Below are 23,570 nucleotides of genomic sequence, written 5' to 3'. Positions count from 1 at the left end.
CGGAGCACCGGGCCTCCCCGGAGCACCGGGCCTCCTGGAGCACTGGGCCTCCTGGAGCACCGGGCCGCGGCTGGCCTCCCCGGAGCACCGGGCCTCCCCGGAGCACTGGGCCTCCCCGGAGCACTGGGCCTCCTGGAGCACCAGGCCACGGCTGGCCTCCCCGGAGCACCGGGCCTCCCCGGAGCACTGGGCCTCCCCGGAGCACTGGGCCTCCCCGGAGCACCGGGCTGTGGCCGGCCTGGGCCTGGGCCTGGGCCTCCTGCTCTGGTGGCTGCAGGGCCCAGGAGCCTGGGCCTCCTGAGGTCACCCCAGTGGCAGATCGCCGGCCGCTGCCGGGCACCGCGGGCTGGAGCCTGCCGTTGGGGCCGCGTGGGCGCTCTCCCTGGTCCTCGGGGCCACGTGGACAGGGAGGGGCACTCACCGGACAGACGAGGGAACAGCACGGGAAAGGCGCTGCCGAGGCCTGCCCTGAGCGCCTGACACGCTGCCCTGTGGCTTGTTTTTGGAGGCCCTGGCTCTGCCATTTGCTGTTGACAGAGACCCTGGGGACCCTGGGTCAGGACCTTTCCAGGAACCCCAGCGCCTGGCCCCTCACTGCTGGGCTTCGTCCTGGGGCCACGGCTGCCCCTCTCTGCGGTGCAGAACCTGCCCAGTTAGGTCCACTCTCAGAGGCGGTCCCCGGCGCCTGTGCACAGGGAGGCATGTGCCTGGGAGGACATACATGCAGGGGAGGCGTGTGCCTGGGAGGACATACATGCAGGGGTGGCGTGTGCCTGCGGGGACATACATGCAGGGGAGGCGTGTGCCTGCGGGGACATGGGGAGGGAGGCAGTGAAGGCTCGGCCGAGGGCTGACGGTACTTGGTTTTATTGAGTGAGCATTCCCTCCACCCTGGCCCCTCTGCTGGGGGTCACTGCCCAAACCTTCCCTTAGCCGGCTGTGACTGCGGAGCGTGCCCTGGCCTCCGAGGCGGCCGTGGTTCAGAACAGCTTTCCTGAGACTCGCACACGTACAGTCTGCCATTTGCATTGAGGTGTGTCTTTTTGTTTTTTATTGGTTTCAGAGAGGAAGGAAGAGGGAGAGAGAGAGAAACATCAATGATGAAAGAGAATCATAGATCGGCTGCCTCCTGCACGCCCCCTACTGGGGATTGAGCCTACAACCTGGGCATGTGCTCTTGACAGAAATCGAACCTGGGACCCTTCAGTCTGCAGGCCGACACTCTATCCACTGAGCCACACCAGCCAGGGCTGCTTTGAGTTTTAACTCCTGATGTCAGACAGGGACAAGCTAGGAGGACATTGGTCCCCACCGCACCCTGTGGGGTGGACACTGGCCCATTTTCCAGAAGAGAGAAGTGGGGGAGGCTGCTGGTCCCCTGGGCTGGCCCTGGGGGGAGGCTGGGCTGGGGCAGGATGAAGAGCCCCCCCCCCCCAGGAAGGTCTGTGGTGTGTGGGGACCCAGGTGGTCCAGCTGTGCCCTGGCCTTGCCCTGCTGGCCTGTTTGAAGTGACCCAATTCTGGAGGCTGGCAGAGCTGCCACTGCCCGGTGAGGCCAACTTTGAGGGCCCGCTTGGCCAGCTGATGGCGGAGTGTGTGGTTAGCACTTGCCGAGAAGGGTTTCTTAGGAAAGGGTCCCTGCCAGGTCAGTTTGGGAATCGATTACACAAAGTCAGCAGGTTTACCTTCAAGATCTTCAGAGCCTTGACCAGAGGCCGTGTTTATTGTGAGGGGCCAAGCACATGTGGCCTCAGACCCTCAGGAGGGCCCCATGTCCCGTCCAGAGTCGGGGACACACGTGCAAGAGTGACATGCCCCCAAGAGAAAGAACCGAAGTGGTGGCATGGACAGACGGCCGGTGGACAGGTGGACAGTGATGGCTGCAGAGAGTGAGGTGACCCCTGGGGTCTTCCTCAGCCCCAGTGCCAGCTGCCTGCCCCTGGTGCCAGCGCCTAAGCTCATGACGTCAGCTCTGCAGGGCCGTTCGCCGCCCTTCCTGAGCCCCTCCCAGCTCCCTGAGCCACAAGAGCCCTTGGCGTGTTTCCTGGGTGGCTTCCCATCAATGCAGGGCCTCCAGTTCCGTCTTAAAGAGCCAGCCGGGCAGGGGGGGGGCCCGCTTGGTCCTGACATTGCTCCTCGTCCTGGGGGATTGCTCTCTCCAACACGCCGTCTTAAAACCTCGGGCCTGAAAATAGCCGCTGGCGTGTCATTGTGGTGAAGGGCGGCTTTCAGACTCCAAGCGTCTTCCCAGGGGAACCACGCGGCTCTTTAATCCTAAATCCCAGCCGGGCTGCCAGCGGAGAGCACTGAGCACAGGAGGTGGGCTCGGGCAGTGCCCTCTGCCCCTCCGCCCAGGGGCCCCGCAGTGAGCAGCTGGGCCGCTCCTGAATGAAGGGGCGCCGGTCACCCTCCCCAGGTCAGCAGGCCTGAGCCAGCACTGGCCCCTGCAAACCCGCTGGCAGCTGGCTCCGCCTCTCCGTGTGGGGACCTGCTTCTCAAGTTGCTCAGAGGAAGGGAAGACAAGGCGACGCAGACCTCAGTGCCACCTCCTGGGTGTCCGTGCCCACAGTGCAACGAAATGGCCTTCCCCAGGCCACGTGGCCACGTTTGTCCCACTGTCCTTTGGGATCGAGACTGCCTGCAGCTGGCATCCTCTGTGGAGCAAACCTCTTCCCTCCTCTCGCTCGGCTCCGCTCTGGGCTTCCCTCCACGGCCAGATCAGCTGAAGTTCATTACCAAGAGGACTAGGTGTGGCTGTGGGAACGGCGATTGGAGGTGCCCGCTGTCTTCGCTCCTGTGTCCCCGCTGCAGCGCTCTGCCCTGGAGGCATCCGGCCTCGAGGGGGCACGGCTGGCTGGCAGGCCTCTCCGGGCGCCCGGGAGGTCCCAGGCGGCCAGCGGACTGGGTAGGTCCCGGGCTCTGCTGTCTCTCACCTGCTGTTTCTGTGTCCACAGCCCGAGACCGAGGACGAGAAGAAGCGCTTTGAGGAAGGCAAAGGGCGGTACCTGCAGATGAAGGCGAAGCGGCAGGGCCAGGTGGAGCCTCAGGCCTAGGCACCTCCTCCCTCCGCTGGGCTCGGAGCAGCCCCACACCCCATCACTTAGAAGTTACCCCTTGGCCAAAACCCACTCCCCATGAGCTGGTGTGGCGTGCAGTGTCGTCTCGCAGTGTTAACCTGCCTTCCTGAATATACACCAAAGCTTTATTTATATAACCCATGTCCGTGCTCACATCGCCCCCCCCCCCCCACATCCCCAAGGCTGGGGAGCACTCCCGCAGCGCGGCCTGCCAGGACTCCAGCCTCACCAATAAAGCTGCTGTTCAGCTGGACCTTGGCCCGGTGGTCTTTGTCTTGGGGCTCCGTGGGCTCGCCCGCCTGCCTTCCTGAGCTTCCTCCCGCCTGACAGCACCCCAGCCCCTTGGCCGCCGGTGCCTGGGCGCCCCGGACGCTCAGGCACAGCAACCCACTCCCAGGAGAGCCCCGTTCGGCCCTGGCTCCGTGTCCTGGCCCCGAGGTCTATCTGGCTCCTCCTGCGGTGACGCCGAGTCTGTGTGGCCTCCGTGGCTGGGGCGGGGTGTGAGGGGCGGGGGGGGGGGGGGGCGGGCCCAGGAGCAGGGGCAGCTGGGCTCCACCGCGGTGGCCTCTGGGCTCCTCAAGAGCAAGAGGCAAGAAGCCGCCTGTAGGCCCGAGGCGCATGTAGGAACGCCCCAGCCATTGGGGGGGGGGGGGGGGGCTGGCTGTGGGGTGAGGGTCTGGGGGCCGGTATGTTAGCGGTACCAGTGTGAGGGTGGGCGCTTGTGTGCGTGCACAGCCCGTGTGCACACCTGTGTACATCTGTGTCTGCACCCGGTCCAGCCGCCTCAGGGCAGATAAACCGCCCAGGCCACTGCGGGGGCAGCTGTCCCGCCAGCTGAGAAAGGCCCCTCCCCCAGCAGCTGGAGCTGGACCGGGGAGGATGTTCCCTCAGCTCGTCCCCGAGGCCCGAGAGGAACTGGGCTCCAGATGTGCAGAGCCCGGGCCAAGAGCTTCGGAATGTCTCGGGCCCCGGGCCCGCTGACGGGTTATTTCCTGCCTGGGAGGGGGGGAGGGGAGCCACAGGCCACAGCAGCCCACCCTGCTCAGCCCGAGGGCCTCCCAGCCCACCACGCCCTGTGCCAGCCTCCTGAAGACTGGCAGTGCCAGGGCTAGGACTCGGAGGCCGCCCCAAGGCAGATGGGCAGAGCCCAGGCTGGCAGAGCACTCGGCCCAGGTCCCAGGGCAGCCGTGGGGGCCCCGCCCACCTGCCCCTGCGCCTGCGGAGCCCTCAGCGGGGGAGCCGGGCAGGGGCACTCAGACCTCAGCGGGGGAGCAGGGCAGCCCTGGGACCCGAGGCTGGGAGGACGGGATCGCCTGTTTGCCTTAGGAACGCCATGCTCCCTGCCGGTCTCCCTGCTGGTGGCCTCTGACCAGGGCCACCGGGGCAGGGAGCGGCCTGCCCACCCCGAAGCCACACACGCGGAGCACATGGCCGCCCGCCCAGCCCCCCTTCACTGCAGCCTCCCTATGCACACACCCTCATCGCCGCAGAGGACTGGCTCCCAGTCCCCCCCACCCGTCCCCGCCAGCCCCTCCCCAGGAGTTGCTCCTCGCTCTCTCGCTGCTTAAGCGTGTGGACCAGGCTGGTGTGCCGCGGGCAGGAGCCAGGCTGTGGAAGTGTCCTGGGCAGGTGCCTGCCTTCCTCCAGGCACAGGGCTGCCACTCACGGGTACGTCCCAGCTACTGGGCAAGGGGGTCCGGAGCCAGGCAGCGCCAGTGGCTCCGAGGCTCTGGCCCAGGGCGTGGTGGTCACAGGTGTGGTGGCCACAGGCGGCCTGAAGAGGCAGGTGGGTCCTCTGCCTGGACAGGAGGCCAGTGGCCACTCTCGGGACTCAAGGGTCTCCAAGGCCCCTATCGAGGGGACCAGCTGGATGACCCCCAGAGTTCCCCCGCCTGTGGGTGGCACCTGTACCCCCCTCAGGAGCACTAATGGGGGGCTCTGGGGGAAAGGGCGGGGGTCAGGGGTGCTGAATGCAGGGGCCTGGCCTCCCCTGGCTGCGCAGTCAGTAGTCGGTTTGAGAACATTTCTGAGCGGGAGCCAGGAAGGGACAGCCCCCCAGCAGCCCCTGCCCCCTCAGCTGACCCAGCCTCCCTCCCCTGCCGCGGAGCCCGGCCCGAAAGACTCCCCAGTTCCTAGAAGTCGCGCCTGCTCCTCTCCTCACCCGTTCACCTGCGATGTGAGCCTCCCGCCCCGCTGGGTCCTCAGAGTCAGGCCGGAGTGTGGACCCCGAGGGGCGGCGATGGGGGCCTCTCCCCAGGACCGACCGGGAGCTGGGGCGAGGCGGCCGAGGGGCGGCGCGGAGGCCCCGCGGAGACAGGCGCCCGCTCCGCCCCCGCCGGCCGCGGGAGCGGCGGGAGCGGCGGGAGCGGCGGCGCGGGCGGCGCGGGCGGCGCGGGCGGGGAGAGGGCGGGACCGCGGCCGGCGCACAGCCCAGCAGGCGCTCGGGCCACGGCGGCCGCCGGGATGCTCCGGGCCTCGGGCCGCCCCGCCGCCAGCCACCCCCGCCCGCCCCGGCGGCCCGCGCTCCGCCCGGGGGCGTGGGAGGCGCGGCCGGAGCCGGAGGCGGGAGCGGCGGGCGGGCGCCCCGGACGCGGGAACGCACGGTGAGCAGCCGCCCGGCGCGGGCGGGAGGGACCCGGGCGGGGGGACCAGGGAGGGAGGGACCCGGGCGGGGGGACCAGGAGGGAGGGACCCGGGCGGGGGGACCCGGGCGGGGGGACCCGGGAGGGACCCGGGCGGGGGGGCCAGGAGGGACCCGGGCGGGGGGACCAGGAGGGACCCGGGCGGGGGGACCAGGAGGGACCCGGGCGGGGGGGCCAGGAGGGACCCGGGCGGGGGGACCCGGGAGGGACCCGGGGGGGGGACCAGGGAGGGAGGGACCGGGAGGGACCCGAGCGGGGGGACCAGGAGGGACCCGGGCGGGGGGACCCGGGCGGGGGGACCAGGAGGGACCCGGGCGGGGGGACCAGGGAGGGACCCGGGCGGGGGGACCAGGGAGGGAGGGACCCGGGAGGGACCCGGGCGGGAGGACCAGGAGGGACCCGGGCGGGGGGACCCGGGCGGGGGGACCAGGAGGGACCCGGGCGGGGGGACCCGGGCGGGGAGCGGCTGTCCGCGGTGGTCGGTCGCGGCTTCTGTCCGAGGGGCCCGAACTCCGCTCAGGGCTGCGCACCCCCAATTGGGGAGCCTGGGAGTTAACCCGCCAGAGGCCGGTCCCCTCCCCGGCCCCCGGGTGAGCAGCGCCGGGAGGGGGGGGGGGGTGTCCGGGGACCGCGGTCCGGCCCGCGCCCGGCGCCCGGCTCCGCGGGGCTCCGCGGACACGCCCTCGGCGCGGGCAGGGCTGGCCGCGGGGGCCGGACAGGCGGCGGGCCCGGCGGATCCGGGCGGAGGGGGAGCGCGGGGCGCCGCGGCCCGGGGAATCCTTTCAAGTTCTCGTCTTCGTTGCGCAATCCGGCCGGGGCCGCGCGGCCTCATTGGCCGGTGGGCGTGACGTCACGGCCGCCCGCAGACCCTGGGAGGGGCCTTCAGGCCGTGGTCCCTGCCCTGGTCCCAGGCCTGGGGTGCAGCTGCCCTTAGATGGGGGTCAGCCTGCCCTTAGGTAACGGGGCGCAGCCGGAGCTCCATCCTGAGACGCCGCGGGATGCAATGGGTGATGCAGGAGAAGCTTCCCGCCCTGGGAGCGGACCCCAATGGAGCGGCCCGATGGCCCCTGTCTGTGCAGGTGTGCTCTGTGGTCACACAGAGCCAGCCCCCCTGAGTGCTTGGTACACACTCCCCACCCTCACCCGGTGCCATTCCGCTCCCATCCCAGGGCCCCAAAGCGGCCTCACACTGCCCCCCTGTTCTGCACGGGCTGCCAGCCTCAGTGTTCCCCTCCGCGGTATGGGCACAGCAGGGCACACCCTGCAGAAGTAGGAGGCTCAGAAAAGCCCTCTTAACTTGAGGAACAAAATAATAATAATAATAATAATAATAATAATAATAATAATAATTTGTTCCTTGAGCATTTTGGGGGTTGAGAGGTCAGGGTTTTTTTTGTGGTTTTTTTTGTTGTTGTTGTTGTTGTTTTTTTAGAGAGAGAGGCAGGGAGAGAGAGAAACCTGTGGCCTTGTGTTCCACTCACTTATGCTTCTGTATGCGCCCTGAGGAGAGGTGGAACCTGCAGCCTGGGTGTATCCGGACGAGGCTCCGCCCGCTCAGGCACATAACAGACCGGCAAATGATTTTACCTTCCCCTGCCTCTGTTTGACCATCTGTCAAATGGGGACGATGACAGTGTCAGTGCACAGAACCCCTGGCGCTGAGTGTGTGCCTGTCCATGGGAAGGTAACTCCTCCACCCAGGGCGCGTTCCCGCCTGCAGACACCGCCGCGCCCTGCAGGGAGCCACTGTGATGCCAGGGGATCACCTGGCACGGGAAGGGCTGTGCCCGTGGGAGCCTGTGGACTCCCCGCCCCTCACGAGGCCCCAGGGTCAGACAGCTGTGTGGACACCCCAGGGAAGGCCTCCCATTGGCCGGCTGGCACAGCTGTGCAGATGGGAAAGGAGCTGGCCCACAGGGCATGCTGGTCCCAGTGTCCTGTCTGATGGCGAGACTCACTGGTGATGGCAGTCTCTGGACCAGGGGGGCACCCACATCTGCCTGCTCTGGGCCCCCAGCAGGCTGCCAGGCACCCCGTGGGGCTGGGGGTGGCCTGTGGCTACCTCACCTCCAAAGCTGGGCTGTCCCAAGTGCTGTCAGGGAGTCAGCGTTGTCTGAGGTTTGAGGGTCACCCACACCGCCACGCTCAGTGTCCCACCCCTAAGAGGCAGGCCGCTTTGGTGCAGGCGTCTGCGTGGCGAGAGTCTGCTGAGCACGTCCCTGGCAGAGCTCACTGACCACCCACAGGGCTTTCCAGCCAGGGGCTGCCATGCCAGCTTGCAGATATGAGCACAGGGGCCCAGCGGAGAGCAGTAACGGGCGGGGAGCTGGCGTGGAGCCTGGCAGCCCGTCCCTCACACGGTGGCCTCTGCACGCTGAGGTCAGGGAGGTTTGCTGGACACGGAGTAGCGGGCTGGAGGGGCCGCCATGGGATGGGGAAGGAAGGCCGTCTGCCCGCAGACGCCTCCTGTGGAGAAGGAAGTCCCGGCCCCCGGGGTGAGATCCAGTGGCCTCCCCGCTGGGCCGGGGCTGGGGCAGGCCCACAGAGACACCACAACGGGGGGGATACACCCCTCAGGTCCCTCAGGGTCCTGGGCTCAGCCACAGCCCGACCAGAGCAGCCTGGCGGCCGGAGGCGTGCCCTCTGCCCCGAGCCCATGCTGGGGGCCCGCAGTGGCCTGTCCCTCCCTCCCAAGCTGGGCCAGGCCCTGCGGGTCACGTGATGTGTGGGGTACAGGAGGCACCCGCAGGTGTGGGCCATCAGGCTCCCGGGGGAGAAGGGCCAAGCGTAGGCGGAGCGCACAGTGGGCCTTCAGGCAGCGGCTGCTTCTCCCGCGCTGCCTGCTCCCCGCTGTGCCAGAGGGCCTTCGGGGCCAGCACTCCCCACGGGAGGCAGCTGAGGGCTGTGGGCTGGCAAGGGGGAGGGAGGGACCCTGCCCAGCCCTCCCTCCGGCAGACACTGCGCCTCCAGACACATGCCTCCGGCCACCATCCTTTCTCCCGGCTCACATCCAGGCCGTCGGCAGTTCCTCTTGCATCCGGGCCTACCCCTGGACTGCGCCGAAGGCGTCTGTGACGTGACTGCCTCCACCCCGAGCACCCACCGCGTAAGACGTGCCCTCCGGGAAGAAGTCTTGTCCTGGGGCGGCGTAGGCCGTGGTGCAGGGACCTCGCTGGAATCAGCAGCTGGAACATGGGGCCTTGTCCCCCCTCCCTCGCACAGGGGTTGAGGGGACTCAGCCTCCCAGGCACAGTGAAGGCCTTGCCAGGGCTGCCCTGGGATCTGGGGCGTTTGCTGGCGAGAGGGCTTGTTGCCAGCCAGGGCCAGGGCGCTGGCAAGAGTGCCCGTCTGAGCCAGCTGCTGGCTCCCTGAGGGCACAGGTGGTTGGAAGGAGTGGCTGGAAGGGAGGAACCCGCACTTATCAGGCACCTCCCCATGGCCCTGGGGCCGGGGACAGGCAGAAGGCCACAGCGAGAGCAGCCCAACCCAAGCCGGGCCAACATGATGGCACCTGGGCACCTCCCCTCTCCTCCCCAGGACCCTGCAGCCACAGGGAGAGCCGCTGAGCCTCACTGTCCCCCCCGCCCCTCCCCGCTCCGCAGGTGCTCCTGGTCCCTGGTGCCCCCGGGCCTCGGGCTGTGAGCCAGGAGGATGCCCCAGCGCCATGAGTGAGGAGCAGCGGCCGCCGGGCAGCGCCGTGGGCTGGCTGGCGTGCGGGGGCCTCTCCCTGCTGGCCAACGCGTGGGGCATCCTCAGCGTGGGCGCCACGCAGAAGAAGTGGAAGCCGCTGGAGTTCCTGCTGTGTGCGCTGGCGGCCACGCACATGCTCAACGTGGCGGTGCCCATCGCCACCTACGCCGTGGTGCAGCTGCGGCGCCAGCGGCCCGGCTACGAGTGGAACGAGGGCCTCTGCAAGGTCTTCGTGTCCACCTTCTACACGCTCACGCTGGCCACCTGCTTCTCCGTCACCTCGCTGTCCTACCACCGCATGTGGATGGTGCGCTGGCCCGTCAACTACAGGTGAGCCCCGTGGGTGCGGGCGCGGGCGGGGGAGCGGGGGCCCTGGCGCCCCAAGGCCTGGTGAGTGACACGGCTCCCTCTGCCCCACCCCCCCATGCCAGGCTCAGCAACGCCAAGAAGCAGGCGGTGCACACGGTCATGGGCATCTGGATGGTGTCCTTCGTGCTGGCGGCCCTGCCCGCCGTCGGCTGGCACGACACGAGGGAGCGCTTCTACACCCATGGCTGCCGCTTCATCGCGGCCGAGATCGGCCTGGGCTTCGGCGTCTGCTTCCTGCTGCTGGTGGGGGGCAGCGTGGCCGTGGGCGCCGTGTGCACGGCCATCGCCCTCTTCCAGACGCTGGCCGCGCGGGCGGGCCGCCGGGCCTTCACGGTGCCCGCCATCGTGGTGGAGGATGCGCAGGGCAAGCGCCGCTCCTCCATCGAGGGCTCCGAGCCCGCCAGGACCTCGCTGCAGGTCACCGGCCTGGTGGCCGCCATCGTCTTCATCTACGACTGCCTCATGGGCTTTCCCGTGCTGGTGGGTGAGCCGGGCAGGTGCACTGCGGGCTTTAGGTGCTTGGGTCCTCACACCCGATCCTGGGGGGGGGGGGGTGTTATCCCCATCCTCACTTAAAGGCCTGGGGAACAAGGTTCAGAGAGGGACATGGCGGGACACCTCAGGGACGTCTCAGCCCAGGCCTTCCTGCCACATGGCCGGACTTTCCCAGCTGAGTGGGGCCCAGTCAGGGCCGCAGGAGGGAATGGGGTCCCGGCTCCAGGCCCTAGGCTGTGCGGAGTGAGGCTTTGGCCCTCAGGCGTGGGACGTCTGCTGGGGAGTTGCGCCTGTGGCCTCACCCCCCGAGCAGGGCAGGGCCGAGGAGGCCAGGGCAGGAGTGAGCAGGACAGAACGGTCCCCGAGCTGGGCGGCTGGAAACCTAGTTCTCCAAGCCCGTCTCCTCCCCCCAGAAAGGAAGTGGGACCCTCTGTCCTCAGGCTGCCCAGGCTGCTGGCACATGGCGCGGGGCCAGGCACACTGGGCTGTGCCTGTACCATGGCAGCCAGCAGCTCTCAGGCAGGGACTCCGCCCTCACCCTCTGCCTCCTTCCTGCCCCGGAGTCTGGCGCTGTCTCCACCACCCCCTCCCTCGGGCAGGCGGGCGCAGACAGGCAGGCGGGCGCAGACGGGAGGACAGTCTGGGAGGGGAAGCGGTGGAGGGTCTTGCCGGTGCCAGGCGAGCCTGTGCCCACAGGTGGTGAGCGTCAGCAGCCTGCGGGCGGACGCCGTGGCGCCCTGGATGGTGCTGTGCGTGCTGTGGTGCTCGGTGGCCCAGGCCCTGCTGCTGCCGGTGTTCCTCTGGGCCTGCGCCCGCTACCGCGCCGACCTGCGGGCCGTGTGGGAGAAGTGCGCCGCCCTCATGGCCAACGGCGAGGACTCGGACGACGGTGAGGACCCCAGAGGGCCCCTGAGGAGGGGGCACCTGGGGGCGGTCCCTGGAGTCACTGGGATAACAACGGTAAGGCGGCCACCCCTGGCACTGAGGTCCCACTGTCAGCCCCAAACATCCCCGAACATCTCAGCCAAGACCCTGCTATATGCCAGGCACGGTCAGCCCCTTGTGGGTACTTAAGCCCTGAGGCCGCACCCCCACTGACAAGAAAATGGCTCCCCAGCCCCAGCCCCAGCTCCACAGCTGGAAAAGGTGGGGAATCAGGATCTGTACCCAGGACCCTGCCCCTCCTCTTCCCCCCGAACCAGCCCTCTGCCCTGTGTGTGCCTGTGGGGACCGTGGGCTGGCTTTCCGGTACCCTCGGGTTGCTCTGACCCCTGACCCTAAGCCTCACCCGCCCTGCAGACACCAGCCTGGAGGGGGGCCTGCCCCAGGACCTGGTGCTGGAGCGCTCCCTGGACTACAGCTGCGGGGGCGACTTCGTGGCCCTGGACCCCATGGCCAGCTATGAGCTGCCGCTGGAGGGGGGCCTGCCCCACTTCTACCCGCTGGCGCCCCTGCAGGAGGACAAGATGCAGTACCTGCAGGTAGGGGCGGGCGGGCATCCTGTCCCTGGTCCCAGGCCTCTCCCCTCTGAGCGCCTCTCCAGCCTGCCAGCCCCGGTGGCTGCACCTCCAGCCGGGCAGCCAGAGGGGGACCTGTGCGGGGGCACCCTGGGCCCTGCCCCGTCCCCGGGGCTCCGGAGTGTCCGCCCGGCGCCTGTATTCCCTTGGGGCTCGGTGCCCCAATCCAGGGGTGTCCTCACCACTCAGGTGGACTCTGGGCCTCAGAGGGACTGGCACCTGCTCTTAGAGGTCAGGTGTGAGGTCAGGTATGGGTCGTGGCTGACCCACGGGCGCCCTGCCCCCGTGGGCCCGCCTGCTAGCGGCACCCGCTAACCCGCCGTCCCCGCAGGTCCCGCCCGCGCGGCGCTTCTCGCACGAGGACGCGGGCCTGTGGGCCGTGCTGCCCGCCTTCCTGCCGCGCTGGGGCTCCGGCGAGACCCTGGCCGCCCTGGGGCCGCCCCGGCGCCGCGACGGCCCGCGGGCCCCGCAGGACGCGCCCCCGTTCCGCCCCCGCCGCCGCTCCGCCGACAGCCTGCCGCCGCCGCGGCGCCCCGGCAGCCCGCGCCGCCCCGGGCCCGGCGCCCGCGCCGCCTCCGCCTCGCGGCTGCCCGAGGCCTTCGCGCTGACGGCCTTCGAGCGGGAGCCGCAGGCCCTGCGCCGCCCGCCGGCCCCGGGTCCCGCCGCGCCCGGCGAGGACGCGGCGCCCCCTGGCGGCCCCGGCGCGCAGCGCAGTCCCGGGCCGCCCCCGGCCGCGCATGCGCACGCGCGGCCCCTGCAGAGGGTCCCGAGCGCGTCGTGGGCCGAGCCCGCGGGCCTGCGCGCGGCGGGCGGCGGCGGCAGCGCCAGCAGCGTCCTGAGCTCGCCGTCCGAGTCCTCGGGCTACGTCACGCTGCACTCGGACTCGCTGGGCTCGGCGACCTAGGCCGCCCCGGGGCCAAAGCACCAAAGATGCCCGCTGCCCCCAGGCTCGGGGCAGGGCCGGGCCTGGGGCGAAGCATTGTCCCGGGATGATGGATGATGTGGTCGCTGCGCGGAGGGACACTGACCTGGCTGCGGGGCTGGGCCCTTGGTCACTGGGCTTGGGCAAAGGAGGCTCTGCACGTGCCCAGCGCTTCCAGGAGGGGAGCCCCCGGACAGGACACCCCCAGACAGAAGAGAGCCCCGCTCTGCAGGAAGGGGAGCCACGACCGCCGCTCTCCACCCGGCACTGACCCGTCCCGCCTCTGCGGTGGGCGCGGAGGTCTAAGCACAGGGTCTTCGGGCCCAAGTCCCAGCTCAGAGCAGCCTCCCTGCCGGTCCTGCCTCTGCGTCCCCCCCGAGAGGCAGGTGGCCAGGTCACTCTCAGGACGAAGAAGTGCTGGTCCCGACGCTCCGACCACGGAGCGCACAGGGCAGGGAGGCAGTCTCGGGCTGGGGCCCCAGGCCTGCGGCGTCCTGCTCCCTGCCCTGGCCCCTTGGGCACTCACCCCACACCCAACTAAAGCACAACGCACACCTCCTCACCATTAGCACACACACACACACACACACACACACACCCGCCACTGTTACGTCCTCACTGCCTGTCCCCACACGGTGGCCACTTCTGACTACCACCCGGAAGCGTGGGTGCCTGGTGGGACAGACTGAAGCGAAGGAGTGGGCTTCCTTACTCTGCCCTGCCCGTCCCCCGCCCTACAGGTGTGGCCCACAGCCTCCCAGGCTCTGGGGTTAAGGCCTGGCTTCTGACCGGGGTCCCCCACCCCCGTGAACAGGGCTCTTTGCTCTCCCTCCTGGCAGACCCTTCGCAGGCCTGGGCTTCGCATGGGGGAAGCCCTGGCCACAGGCTGAGGAGAGGCCCGGGCAGCTGTGACCTTGGGTGACAGACAGGGCAAGTGCAGAGGCTGCCTCGCCCTGGCCGGGCCTTCATGCAGCGGCCCGGACAAAGGAAGCCTGGAGCAGGGGCGGGCCAGCGCGGAGCCTGCCTGCTCACGTTCCCTCCGCTCTGCCCCTGCCCCTCCTGGGGCCAGGCCTCCCTCCGCACACCCCAGACTGGGCCCGGCCCCAGAGGAGGCCCCTGGGAGAGGACAGAGGGACTGCCTGGCTCCATCTCTGCCTCGAGGCCCCTGAGGTGGCCACGGGCGAGCAAGGCAGGGGACTGCTGTCCAGCCCGGCCAGTACTGCGTGCCTTCTAGGACTGACCCATCGTGAGGTCGTCGGCTAGCCACTCCCCCCTCAGGCTGGCCCATTGGTCACCTTGGGGTTTTCACTTTCCTATCCAGCAGCAATACTTACAGGGGGGGCCTGGCACCCCAGAGTCTCTCTACTCCTGGTTTTTACAAAAATAAGAGGGAGGACCCCAAGCACAGGGCCCTGGGGGCAGGATCCCTCTCATCCTTTGTGCGGCCCCAGGCCCCCTGGCTGCGTTGACAGCAGCCTGACCCTGGGCTTAAGGGGGAGGGTTCTGTTTTCATACCCACCCACACACACACCCCCCCCCCCCACCCCCGCAGCCCAAAGCCAGGGATCCATTTGGTTTTTTTGGTTTTTGACAACTAAGCATTCTCTCTGTACAGACCCAATAAAACCTCCTGGGGTTTGCACCTCGCATTTCTATGCTGGTTTCACGGAAACACCTCCCTAGGATCTAACAGCACCCACCTGGCCGCCTGCCCCCAAACCTGTCTCTCGAATTCCTCTACCAGCGGCATTCTTGAGGGTTGGGCTTGCCCCTTCTTACTGGCACGGGATGTGGCACGGGATGTGACACAGAGTGTCGGGGGACCACACCCCTGGCCCAGGCTGGGGTTTGGAAGCCGCTTCCTGGGTCTGCGATGCGAGATCGCCACCTGGTGTCCGGAGGAGGTATTGGGGTCACCAGCCACATGGAGGAAGGTGGGAAACCGAGACCCGGACAGGCCGCCCCCAAACCCCTACAGCCCGGAACCCCGCCCCCACCTTCGCCCCGAGACGCGGCTGGCTGGGGTGGGGGGCCCGGCCGCGCTCTCCCGGCTATGATCTGACCTGTGTGGGTTTTTAGCACAGGAGCAGCACAGGGGCAGCCTAAAAGGAGAACAATTTTAGACAAAGTTGCTATTTGCAATTCAAAAAGCTGCACTTCGGTGGGCCGCGTGGGATGGAGGAGAGCCCATTTCTCAGGTTCGCACTGTCTTTATTCTGAATTTATTTCAAACTGGGGGAGGAGGTGTCAGAATCTCCTCCTGGGCACAGCCCGAGAACCCCATCCCCCACCCCAGGCCCCCCTCGCGCGCTGGGACCCGGGGAACAGGTGCCAGCCCTCCGGGGGCTGTGGGAGGATGCAGGCTTCTGGGCGGCCCAGAACCCGGAGGCGGGGCTCTGCGGAGCCAGGGCCGGGGTCCGTGCCGAGTGGGAAAGGGGGCCCTCCCGGGAGAGGAGCTTCCTCCCAGCCCCCCTCAAATAGGCGCGGCCCGGCGCTGGGCCCCCGGAGCCGCGCGGGCAGGGCGCCGGGTGGTTGGGGCGGTGGGCGAGCAGCTCGCGGCCGAGGCGGAGCTCCGAGGGGGCTGCGCGCGGAGGGGTGGGGTCCGTGGGAGCAGAGAAGCTCGGGGCGGGGGTTGCTGGGGCCCCTCGCCCTTTGCTCCGGTGGGAACCGGGCGACCCCAGGCGGCTGAATGGGCCGGGGCGGGGCCGCGATTCTCCTCGCCGCGAGGGGTCTGCTCTGCGCGCCGCCGGCGCGGCCTTCCCACCGCGCGGCCACGGGACTGGGCGGGCTGCCGCCGGGGCCTGGGGAGGGGCGCCCAGGACACCGCCCCGGCCCCTTCGGGCGGGAGAAGGAGAGCGCAGGTCCTGCCTGAGCAGGTGAGGCCGGGGCCGGGGCAGATGCTGCCTAGAAGCGCAGACCCGGGTCCACCGAGGCTCCGCGCGTCTCATTGCGCGCTCCCTCGGGCACGGGGCACCCCCCGGCCACCCTCCCCGCGGGGCGGGACGGACGTTTGAGGTCCGGGTGGTCCCACGGGCGCGCCCCAAGCTGTGTCTGCGCCGCAGACCGGACGGGGGACCCCGGAGTCCGAGGCCACGCCTGGGCCTTACCACGGCCGCCACAGGCGCAGCCCGGGCCCCGGGCTCTGGGCGCAGTGACGGGGCGCCGGCTGCGGCGCCGGGAGGTCGGTGGACGGGCCGGGGAGGCCGCCGGGGAGGAGGAGCCGGGGTGGCGGGCCCCGCGAGCGGCCCGCACCCGGATCAGGGGCCCACGTGGCGGGGGCGCAGGGGCCGCAGCGCGCGGGCGCCTCGGGGCGGGGGCCGGCGCTGTCCATGGTGCTGCCCGCCGCGCGCGCCGGCCCCCGCGGAGCCGTCCTCCCGCCGCCGTCCTCCCCGCGCCGCCGGGGCTGGCTGACGCCCGCCGGACAGCCGCGGGGGCCCGGCGGGTACTCGGCGCCGCTGCGGACCGGCCAGAGCCCTGGGGAGAGGAGAGCGGAGGGGAGGGGAGGGGAGGGGAGAGGAGGGGAGGGGAGGGGAGGGGAGGGGAGGGGAGGGGGAAGAGGAGGAAAAGGGGGGGTTGTAGAGAAGAGGGAGGAAGGGAGGGGAGAAGCGGGGAGGGGGAAGGAAGAGCAGGGACGGGCGGGAGGCGAGGCCGCCTGAACGTCCAGACCGCCTTCCACTAGGATTACAACTCCGCAGCCCGCTGGCCTCCGCTGCCTCCCGCCGCCAGTGGTCTGGCCCCGCCTCACCCGGCGGCCCCTCCCTGCGCTTCCTCTTCCTCTGCTACCCAAACCTCCCTGCGCCTTCCTCTCCCCCCGCTCCTCTGCGATCTGGCCCTGGGGGACCAGGGCTCCCCACGCCCAGCCTCCCAGGCCCCTCTACCTTGCACGGAGCTCTGGAGGCTCCTCATGTACTTGACGCTCAGCTCCAGGATGTCTGCCTTCTCCAGCTTGCGCTTTCGGATCTGGGGGGCGGGGGTCGGGGGGGGCTCTCAGCGGGGAGCCCGCAGCCGGAGGGGCGAGGGGTGGATCGCGCCACCCGCCACCGGTCCGGGCTCACCTGGTGCGAATAGTGCTTCTGCAGCAGCGCCCGCAGCTGCTCCAGCGACAGGTTGATGCGCGCGCGGCGCTTCTTCTCCATCAGCGGCTTGGAGATCTGCGGACCAGGGGCCGTTAGAGGGCGGGCTCAAGGCCCTCTCGCCCTTTGCCCCTGCCGGCGGGCAGAGCCCCCACCCCGAGCTCTTCAGCACCCCCACCTTTCGGAATCTGCCCGCAGGGCCCCCAGAGCTGCCCTGGGGCCCGGGCTCAGTGCCCATGTTGTCACGTACGTGCCCCGAGGGAGGCGGCTCAGCCTTTATAGGGGCCCCTCGTTTACATGTCAATAGGGGCTCCAGGACCCCTGAGTGGGAGGGGAAGAGAGGGGGACACGGAGTGAATTCCCCACCTCCCCCTGCCCCTCCCCCCCCCACTCCCCGCCGCCCAGGCTTCAGCTCTGCCCCAGGGCCTCTCCGCCCTCCCCCCGCAACCCTCTTCCCCTGCCCCAGTCTTCCCTTATCCCTCTCATCCCACCGCTTCCCACATCTGGGGGCCCCTCCAGGCCCGTTCCCCCCATGACTGTCCTTTCCCAGTGTCCCCAAGCTCTGGGCCCCTCCACCAGGCCCGCCTGCCTCTTCCTGCTGCTCTTGCCTTTGAGTGTTCTTGGGGTCGCACTGGGGGTGCGCGGGCCCAGCCAGCTCTGAGCCCTGCCAGCGCCTGTGACAGAGCCGGGCCTCGGCCTGAGGAGATCTGATGAAGATGCGGAGGCCGGAGCACGCGGCCAGGCCTCCCAGGGGCTTAACGCTCCGGCCGTGGTGGCCTAATGCCCGGACAATGCAGCAATTTTCTGCCTGTGGCAGCTCAAAGCCGGCGCAGGCCGGGCCCCAGGGGCCGCTCAGGGACATGTGTCCCATTAGAGCGTGCAGCCCGCCCGAAGGGCCCAGCCTCCCCCCACCCACCCCGCCCTCGGGGTTTGCGGGCTGCGGGGGCAGGTGAGACTCAGGCTCCGAGAACCTGTCCCGCCTGGGGGAGCGTCATTGCGCTTCTGCAGGTCTGAGACCCCAGCCTCTTCTCATTATTCCGACACCACGGAGCTCAGGGAAGGAGGGCCTGCCTGGTGGCTGGCCCGCGAGGACTCGGGCAGGCCTGGGCTTGGCCCCAGGAGCAGGCCCGCAGGGGCTGAGGCTGACCGGAAGGCTGAGGTCTGTGGGAGACACTGGGTTCGAACACAAGCAGCTCCCTTTCCTGGACCCAGCCTGTTTCAGCCTGTTTCAGTGTCTGTGCACTGTGGTTCCGCAGTGGAGCCCGCGGCAGAGGGATGGACACATTGGCCTGCGCAGAGCTCCGCCTGGGGGGTGGCCCCCCAGCTCCCTCCAGCGGGGCCTCTCTCCCCGCCGGCCCCGCCCTGAGATGTGGAAGGCCCGGCGGGCAGCCCGGCTCCCAGGCGCAGGCGGGAGGAGAAGGGCGCCCGGCCTTCCTTTCGGACCGAAGCTGCAGCGACAGCTGCTCAGGGTTCTCTCCGCCCGCGCCGCAGGGCCGCCGGGCCGCAGGGCCGCCGGGCCGCAGGGACCCCCGCCGGATCCGGGCCGGGCTGGGCGCGGTGGGCAGGCGGGACGCAGGCGCTGGCACGCGCCGGGCGGCTTTGAAGCGCCGGCTCCCGGCTCCCCCTCGCGCTCCGGGGCGGTGACGGCGCACAGGCGCCCCGGCGGGCGGGGAGGGCGGGCGGCGGCACAAAGCGAGCAGCCGGGCGTGGAGGGCTTTGTGCCGCCCCACCGAGCCGCGCCCCCTCCGGGCCAAGCTCCGGGCGCCCCGCCGCGCAGGCCTCCAGCTGCCGCACATCTGCCCGACCCGGCGCGCGCCTCTCCTGGCGCCCCGTCCCCGCCGCCCCCCCGCCCCCCGCCGCCCCTCCCCCTCCGCTCCCGGGCACCCCTCCCCCCACACCCCTCACTCCCCCCCGCCTCTCCCAGGCACCCCTCCCCCCACACCCCGCACTCCCCCCTCCCCGACCCCCCCCCCCCCCCCCCCCCCCCCCCCCGCCCCCCCGCCGCTCCCGGGCCGCGGCAATTTGTCCTCCATCACCGCCCGCCCGGGAGCCGCCGCCGCGCCTTTCAACTCGGCCATTAGCAACCCCATGGCCCGCGGCGGGCCCTCCGGCCGCGGCGGGAGCGGGGCCGCCCCCTCCAGTTAGGGCCCCCGTCCCCGCCCCGGTCCCCCCGCCCCGGCCGGCTCCCTCTCCGGCTGCTCACGGGGGCGGTTCAGGGGCCTAACGGGTGGAAAATTGACCGCAAAATGCTCCAGTTCGCAACGTTCTGCTCAGGCTGCCGGGGCGAGGCCGGCGGCGGGCGTCTGGGCTCCAGACCCGCCTCCGCCCTTTCCCCATCCGAGCCGCCGCGGCCCCACCCCACCCCACCCACCCACACCCACACCCCCACCCCCACACCCACACCCCCCCAGCCCTACCTCTACCCCCAGAGGGCGCGCCCGCCCAGCCCGCACCCCGCCCTCCGCAGGCCCTCTCGCCGGGGTCCAGGGCTGAGCCCTCATCTACTCTCCCCGCTTCCCTTCCCTAGACTCCGGGCTTGCAGACAGCGACCCCCACCCCCCCTCACCCACACCCCCATACCCCCCCAGACCCCCACCTCCACACCCCCACACCCCCACTCCAGCCCTACCTCTATCCCCAGAGGGCGCGCCCGCCGAGCCCGCACCCCGCCCTCCGCACGCCCTCTGGGCCCTCTCGCCGGGGGTCCTGCCGCCTGGGCTGATCCATCTACTCTCCCCATTCCCCTCCCCTAGACTCGGGGCTCGCAGACAGCGCCCCCCACCCCTCCCCCACTGGACCCCAATTCGGGCTCCTGTGGGCAGCCACTTCCCGGCTAAGTTAGAGGGACGCCCTGGGAGAGGGTCCTAAACGGGTCTCCACCCCACCCCGGGCTGGGGCTCCATTCCGCCGTCTCCTGGCTGTTGGCCAGGCCCACGCACACCCCGCAGGCCTGGCCCGCGAGGCGCGCAGTGGCGGGGGAGGCGTTTCCGAAGTGGGGGTGCGCCAGGGTTCACCCCAAGTCCTCTCAGACTGCACTCGGGACAAAGCGAAAGGCTGGGCCACCTTAGGCCGGGCTCCTGCAAGCGGGGGTGTGGGCCAGCAGCCCCTTGGTCTTTGGGATCCGGGTCCAGGCCGCGCGTGGGGTTGGGGGTGGGGAGGGCCGAGGCTGCCTGCTCGTTCAGGGAGCACAGTCCTTCGGTAGCTTGAGGCGCCGCTCGGGGCCTGCTTCCCCACGCTGGGCGTGGAAGGCCAAGAGCACGGGGTCTCTGCCCTCCTTTCTCCCCTTTGGCTTTCTTGACTTTTAAAATATATATATTGATTTTTATTGATTTTTTACAGAGAGGAAGGGAGAGGGATAGAGAGAAACATGGATGAGGGAGAAACATCGATCACCTGCCTCTCGCACACCCCCCACTTGGGATGTGCCCGCAACCAAGGTACGTGCCCTTGACTGGAATCGAACCTGGGATCCTGGAGTCCGAAGGCCGACACTCTATCCACTGAGCCAAACCGGTTAAAGCTGGCTTTGACGTTTATTTATTTATTTAAATATATTTTATTGATTTAAAAAGATATTTTTATTGACTTTTTTACAGAGAGGAAGGGAGAGGGATAGAGAATCAGAAACATCGATGAGAGAGAAACAAGCATCAGCTGCCTCCTGCACACCGGGGATGTGCCAGAAACCAAATCGAACCAGAATCGAACCGGGACCTTTCAGATCAAAGGCCGACACTCTATCCACTGAGCCAAACCGGCCAGGCTATCTTGACTTTTAAAAAATATATTTTTTATTGATTCCAGAGAGGAAGGGAGAGGGAGAGAGAGAAATATCAATGACGACAGAGAATCATTGATGAGCTGCCTCCTGCACGCGCCCCCATTGGGAATGGAGCCCACAAACTGGGCACATCCCCTGAGCAGGAATGGAACTGTGACCTCTTGGTTCCGAGGTCAACACTCAACCACTGACCCTTGCCAGCTGGGCTGGCCTTCTTGACTTCGGCAACAACAAAAACAAATAAGTAGATAAGTAAACAAGCGAATAGATAAATAGGTAGAGAAATAAATAAAAATTGCAGACCGAGTCAGGTGTGGACACGAGGTGGGGAGGGGTTTGCAGGCCTGGGCACCTCCTGCCTGGCGGGAACCCCTTCCCCCCAGCAGCCCAGGCCCGCTCCCTCTCCTCCCCATCACGGGTGAGTGCTGCAAAGGCCACTTTGGGGGGAGGCCCCGGCCGCGCAGATGCATTTCAAAGCGGAATGGAGGGATTGCTCCAAGTAATTAACTCTGGGGACACAGCGAAAGCGCTGGAATGACTCAGCCAATTGTCTCCGGATGGGGTTGGAGAGGCTGCGATTGTCTGACTCCCTTTAGCTGCTTGGGGCTCCCAATAGCTCGCCGTCAAGGGTCCTCCAGGCACAAAGGCTGGGACCGCGGCGAGTGCATGGACCCTGCGCTGGCCGGCCGGCCCTGGGAGAGCATTCCGGAGAGCCATTGTCCCGGCCTTTGTGCCGCTCCCCTTTGTGGCTCCGATCTTTAAATATTTACCCGGTGCTTTGTGCGGCCTGACTTCTGCACTCCGCTGATGTGCTCGTAAATTACCAGCACTTACCGTCTCCAGACCAGGGAAAGGAGGCGCCAGTACCTGGAGGCCGGAATGGCCCAGGGCGGGAAGAGGAAACTTTCGGGGTCCAAGGGATCCCCGCCCCCGCAGGGCTGCAGCCACTCTGGACAGCCTCACGCCACCTTCCCGAGGGAACTGGAGGAGCCTGTGAGTGACAGCCATGACCGGGGACCCGCACACACAGTGGGGGGCAGGCCCGCCTCCCTGACGTTTTCCTACTTGGTGCCAAGCTTGATGTGGGCTGAGGTGCTTGGGTAAGGCCTAGCCTTGCAGCTCCCTGCTCCACCTCACTCTCTCTTGCTCAACAACTAGTGATCCTTGCCCTGACCGGTTTGGCTCAGTGAACAGAGCATCGGCTTACCCACGGGAGGGTCCCCAGGTTCGATTCCGGTCAAAGGCATGCACCTTGGTTGCGGGCACATCCCTGGGAGGAGGTGTGCAGGAAATAGCTGATCAATGTTTCTCTCATCAGTGTTTCTAACTCTCTACTCCTCTCTCTTCCTCTCTGTAAAAAAACAACAATAAAATATATTTTTAAAAAAGAACTAGTAATCTGTTGAAGAAAGGGAACCTACTTTCATCTCAGCCTGCAGGTTAACGGGGAGAAGTCAAGTGGTTCTTAGGGCTCTTTTGAACCAGAGGGACCCCGGCTGGGGCCGAGGACGGAGCCGCCCCCGCTGGCGGGCGGGCGGCCGGAGGAGAGGGCGGAGGGAGGGCCCTCCTGCAGGAGGAAGAGCGCCCTTTGTGCCGGCCGCAGCTTAGAACAAAACACATTCAAATGCTTATTTACAAGAGGCCAGCGGGCGTCCTGGGGCTGAGCAGCTTTCCTGCATTTTCTTCTATTTTCTGTGGGCTGGGGGTGACCCGGGGCGCTGGGTGCAGGGTGAGTGTGTGAGATCACGTTCCCCCCCGGAGGGAAAGCCAGTCTGTGTGTGTCTGTGTGTTTCTCTGTGTGTCTGTGTGTTTCTCTGTGTGTCTGTGTGTATCCCTGTGTGTCTGTTTCTCTGTGTATCAGTTTCTCTGTGTGTCTGTGTGTATCTCTGTGTGTCTGTGTATATCTCTGTGTGTGTTCCTGTCTGTTTCTCTGTATGACTGTGTGTATCTGTGTGTTCCTGTTTGTTTCTCTGTGTCTGTTTCTCTGTGTGTCTGTGTGTCTGTTTCTCTGTGTGTCTGTCTATTTCTCTGTGTGTATCCCTGCGTGTCTGTCTGTTCTCTGTGTGTCTGTGTGTATACCTGTGTGTCTGTCAGTTTCTCTGTGTGTCTGTGTGTATCTCTGGGTGTCTGTGTATATCTCTGTGTGTGTTCCTGTCTGTATCTCTGTGTGTCTGTGTGTCTCTGTGTGTATTCCTGTGTGTCTGCCGGTTTCTCTGTGTGTCTCTGTGTGTCTGTCTGTTTCTCTGTGTGTCTGTCTCTCTGTGTGTCTGTCTGTTTCTCTGAGTGTCTCTCTATATGTCTGTCTGTTTCTCTGTGTGTCTGTCTGTTTCTCTGTGTGTCTGTGTGTCTGTCTGTTTCTCTGTGTGTCTGTGTGTATCCCTGTGTGTCTGTCTGTTTCTCTGTGTGTCTGTGTGTCTGTCTGTTTCTCTGTGTGTCTGTGTGTATCTCTCTGGGCCGATGTCAGTGTCAGTGTGAATACATTTGCTTTGCTTTCTCCTCCGTCACGGGCCCGTGGGCCCTGATAAGTTAAGCCACTCCAGTGACTTTTAGAAATTCTCTGACTGGCCCCATGCAGGAGGGGACTGCTCCCCCTTTCTTTTCAACTTCTCTGGGGCGGGGCTGTAGGGTTTAGGGACAGTGATGGGCAGAGGAGAGGGGAGGCCCTCCAATGTGAGTCACATTATTCTGTGCCCCTAGCGTGGGGATGGCCCCGGGGGAATCCAGGGCCAGACTCACCCCCTGGACCGAAGATGAAATGGGCGCCCCCTAGTGGCCTCATGACTTCCTGGCACCGAGGGGAAGTCCTGAGTTTGGGGGAGACCTTGATAAACTGGGGCAGAGGCAGGAGAGGGGTTCAACATAAACCCAGGCCTCCTTCCCACGTGGCGCCGGCCGACTTTGGATTTTAAAGCATTAAAACTCCTTTTAATTCTAGCCGAAACCGGTTTGGCTCAGTGGTAGAGCGTCGGTCTGTGGACTGAAAGGTCCCGGGTTCGATTCCGGTC

General features: G+C 67.6%; 3 protein-coding genes across 8 annotated transcripts in view; 2 read left to right on the top strand and 1 right to left on the bottom strand.

The window, feature by feature from the left end:
- The window catches only part of ACOT7 (acyl-CoA thioesterase 7), a 56,841-nt gene extending 53,512 nt beyond the window's left edge, over window positions 1–3,329 (top strand). For all 5 annotated transcript variants that reach the window (XM_036460924.1, XM_036460926.2, XM_045570554.1 and 2 more), the window contains one exon: window positions 2,954–3,329. In XM_036460924.1, coding sequence (XP_036316817.1) covers window positions 2,954–3,052 — 99 coding nt within the window. In that variant the 3' untranslated portion in view covers window positions 3,053–3,329. The remainder of the gene's footprint in view (window positions 1–2,953) is intronic.
- A 2,210-nt stretch (window positions 3,330–5,539) lies between these two features.
- Window positions 5,540–14,227, top strand: GPR153 (G protein-coupled receptor 153). 2 transcript variants are annotated; one of them, XM_036460918.2, is made up of 6 exons: window positions 5,540–5,679; window positions 9,321–9,738; window positions 9,840–10,257; window positions 10,969–11,161; window positions 11,572–11,753; window positions 12,121–14,227. In XM_036460918.2, the coding sequence occupies exons 2-6, from the start codon at window positions 9,383–9,385 to the stop codon at window positions 12,691–12,693; spliced, it is 1,722 nt and encodes a 573-aa protein (XP_036316811.1). In that variant the 5' UTR covers window positions 5,540–5,679; window positions 9,321–9,382; the 3' UTR covers window positions 12,694–14,227. The 2 variants fall into 2 exon arrangements, with proteins under 2 accessions (XP_036316811.1, XP_045426509.1); XM_045570553.1 differs by lacking the exon at window positions 5,540–5,679 and adding an exon at window positions 8,688–8,824.
- A 1,005-nt stretch (window positions 14,228–15,232) lies between these two features.
- HES3 (hes family bHLH transcription factor 3) lies at window positions 15,233–17,191 on the bottom strand. The gene is made up of 3 exons (XM_036460920.2): window positions 16,767–17,191; window positions 16,590–16,671; window positions 15,233–16,185 (listed from the first exon to the last, which is right to left on the bottom strand). Exons 1-3 carry the CDS (start codon window positions 16,845–16,847, stop codon window positions 15,815–15,817), a joined length of 534 nt encoding a protein of 177 aa, XP_036316813.1. The 5' UTR covers window positions 16,848–17,191; the 3' UTR covers window positions 15,233–15,814.
- Between the last annotated feature and the right edge of the window lie 6,379 nt (window positions 17,192–23,570).

This window comes from Pipistrellus kuhlii, unplaced genomic scaffold (genome assembly GCF_014108245.1).
Source record: "Pipistrellus kuhlii isolate mPipKuh1 unplaced genomic scaffold, mPipKuh1.p scaffold_m20_p_34, whole genome shotgun sequence".
NCBI classification, from domain to species: Eukaryota; Metazoa; Chordata; class Mammalia; order Chiroptera; family Vespertilionidae; genus Pipistrellus; species Pipistrellus kuhlii.
Note: the sequence above shows the minus strand (reverse complement) of the source record. Positions and strands in the feature narration are given on the sequence as shown.